Genomic DNA, 2,031 nt, shown 5'->3' with positions numbered 1-2,031 from the left:
TGTTTTCTGTTACTAGACAAAGTCAGGTTAAATAAACATAAAAGTCTTTGCTCTTCTCTGGCTGAAGTCAGAGTCAAAATTCTTATTAACATGAAAGGGAGCAACATCAAAACTATGATCTTGAAAGGAAATAACAGTAGTATTGCATCTGTAGAGTAACAGGAACATGCTTTGAATGCTGGAATACACGGTGCATTTTGTTTACACTTAGAAGAATTACTTATTGCAATATTTGCATAGTGTTCAGTTCTGTTTAATTACAGCAGTCTGCGAGGAAAAGTTCAATGGTGTAGGCACCAGATTCAAACCAGATTTCTTTCTAGAGCCATAAAGTCAAATTCCAGTTAGGCGGACACAGACTTTCATCCATATGAAGGAGAAGATGGTTTCAGACAGTCTCATACATGAAGCCTTTTCTTCTTCTCCCCCTTTGGAGACATGAAATGAACGATGATGCCTTGTCTGCCTCCTTGGCTGTTAAAAATCCCTTAGGCCGTATTTCACAAGAGAAGGGAGGTAGCCTGACTAAAAATATCCCCATCCCCGTGGCACACTGAACGTGGCACAGCCAGCCTCTCCCAGATTTCAGGCTGGTTTTAGGATGCAGGTCTTTTAAGGTGGGAGTTTGGTCCCTGCCCTTGCCTGTGAAGCTCCCCGTGCAGCTGCATAGCCCCTAACAGGGAAAGCCGTGGTGTTTCTAGAAAGCTCCATGACGATAAAGGCCGCTCCAGCAAGGCCTGGGCAAGGGCCCGGCCTCAGCACCGAGGACAGGCGGTGGCGTTTCCCCGGCAGCTCAGAGGACCTTACCACCCTCTTGCAGGGTGCCGTCCTCCACACACACATGAGGAGAAAAGGACAAGTTTCGGTCACCCCCAAGCAGTTTATGGCACGTCTCCCTTTCGGGGTCAGGTACTCCGCCCCGCTGTTAATGTCATTAAAGTTCTGCTTCAGCGTCGCATTCTGAGGGGACGGAGGAGGCTTTTAGGGCTGAGATGGGACGCTGGCACCCTGCTCAACGTCCCAACGCCGGGAACACCGTCAGGCTTTGCCGTTCACCCGCCGGGGTCTCTTCCCGCCTTTTTTCCCGGGACGAGCCCCGGGGAGGTGCCCGGCCGGCAGGGGGCGCTCTTCCCTCCCCTGCCCGCCGGGCGGTGCTCGGCGGTGAAGGCGGGGCGGGGCGAAGCGGGGGGGAGGAGAGGGGCGGGGCTAGATCAGCTGGGTCCCCCCAGCAGCCAGGAGGCTCTTCAGCAGGGAGGCGGCGGTGCGAGGTAACGGCGTCATGGTGAAGATCGCCTTTAACTCTCCCTTCGCCCAGAAGGACGAGCCGAAGAAGGAGGCCGCCGAAGCGCTGGTGGCCGATAAGGTGCGGGGAGCGGGGTCTCTCCGTTGTCGGGAGGAGGGAGGCCGAGGGCGGCGGGGAGAAGCGGGGGGGGGGAAGCCGCCGCCGCCATCTTCTCGCAGAGGCTGCGGGTCGGGGGAAGGCAGCCGGCAGTTTGTGGAGCCTCCGGCGCGCTTGGCAGTTCTCCCCCACCGCTCCCTTCGGCGCTGGGGCAGCTTTCCAGCGTGGGGGAGGCCGCTCGGCGGTTTGCCCCGGGGTGTCGGTGCGAGGGGGGAGGTCGCTTCCCTCAGGGCCGCCGCGGGGGGGGGGGTGCCGGGGCGCCCGCCGCGCCGTGCGGGTGTGAGAGGGCCGGAGCGCGTCGCGGCGGTTTGCGGTGCCCTCGGCACAGCCATTTTCCCAAGCCGGCTGCCGCTCGGGAGGCCGCGGGCGGTGCCGAGCTGCGGGCTGGCGTGATATAGCCGGGTCAGCTTCGGGCCCGCACGCAGGGGGGTAGGCCCGGCTGTTTATCTCGGAGCTGAACCGCTGCCAGGGCCGTGTTTCCTGACGGGGTTTTAAACCTGCGTAGGTCGCCGGTGGGTGAATCCTACGCCCTGGCGAGCTCCGGGGCTCGGCTCCGTCCCGGAGCCGGGGAAAGGCGCAGGGAAAGTGCCGTGTCCTCGGCCGCAGCCTAGTTGTCTGTCCCGTGTGTCCCT

The 2,031-nt window shown here is 60.2% G+C and overlaps 1 protein-coding gene across 1 annotated transcript in view; it reads left to right on the top strand.

Moving 5' to 3' along the window:
* The first annotated feature begins 1,200 nt into the window (after positions 1–1,200).
* Positions 1,201–2,031, top strand: part of ITM2A (integral membrane protein 2A) — an 11,042-nt gene continuing 10,211 nt past the window's right edge. The window contains exon 1 of the mRNA XM_010572397.1: positions 1,201–1,363. Within this exon, the coding sequence (XP_010570699.1) occupies positions 1,280–1,363 (84 nt within the window). The 5' untranslated portion in view covers positions 1,201–1,279. The remainder of the gene's footprint in view (positions 1,364–2,031) is intronic.

The sequence above is a fragment of the Haliaeetus leucocephalus genome, unplaced genomic scaffold, assembly GCF_000737465.1.
Source record: "Haliaeetus leucocephalus isolate CR32 unplaced genomic scaffold, Haliaeetus_leucocephalus-4.0 Scaffold340, whole genome shotgun sequence".
In the NCBI taxonomy this organism is placed as follows: Eukaryota; Metazoa; Chordata; class Aves; order Accipitriformes; family Accipitridae; genus Haliaeetus; species Haliaeetus leucocephalus.
Note: the sequence above shows the minus strand (reverse complement) of the source record. Positions and strands in the feature narration are given on the sequence as shown.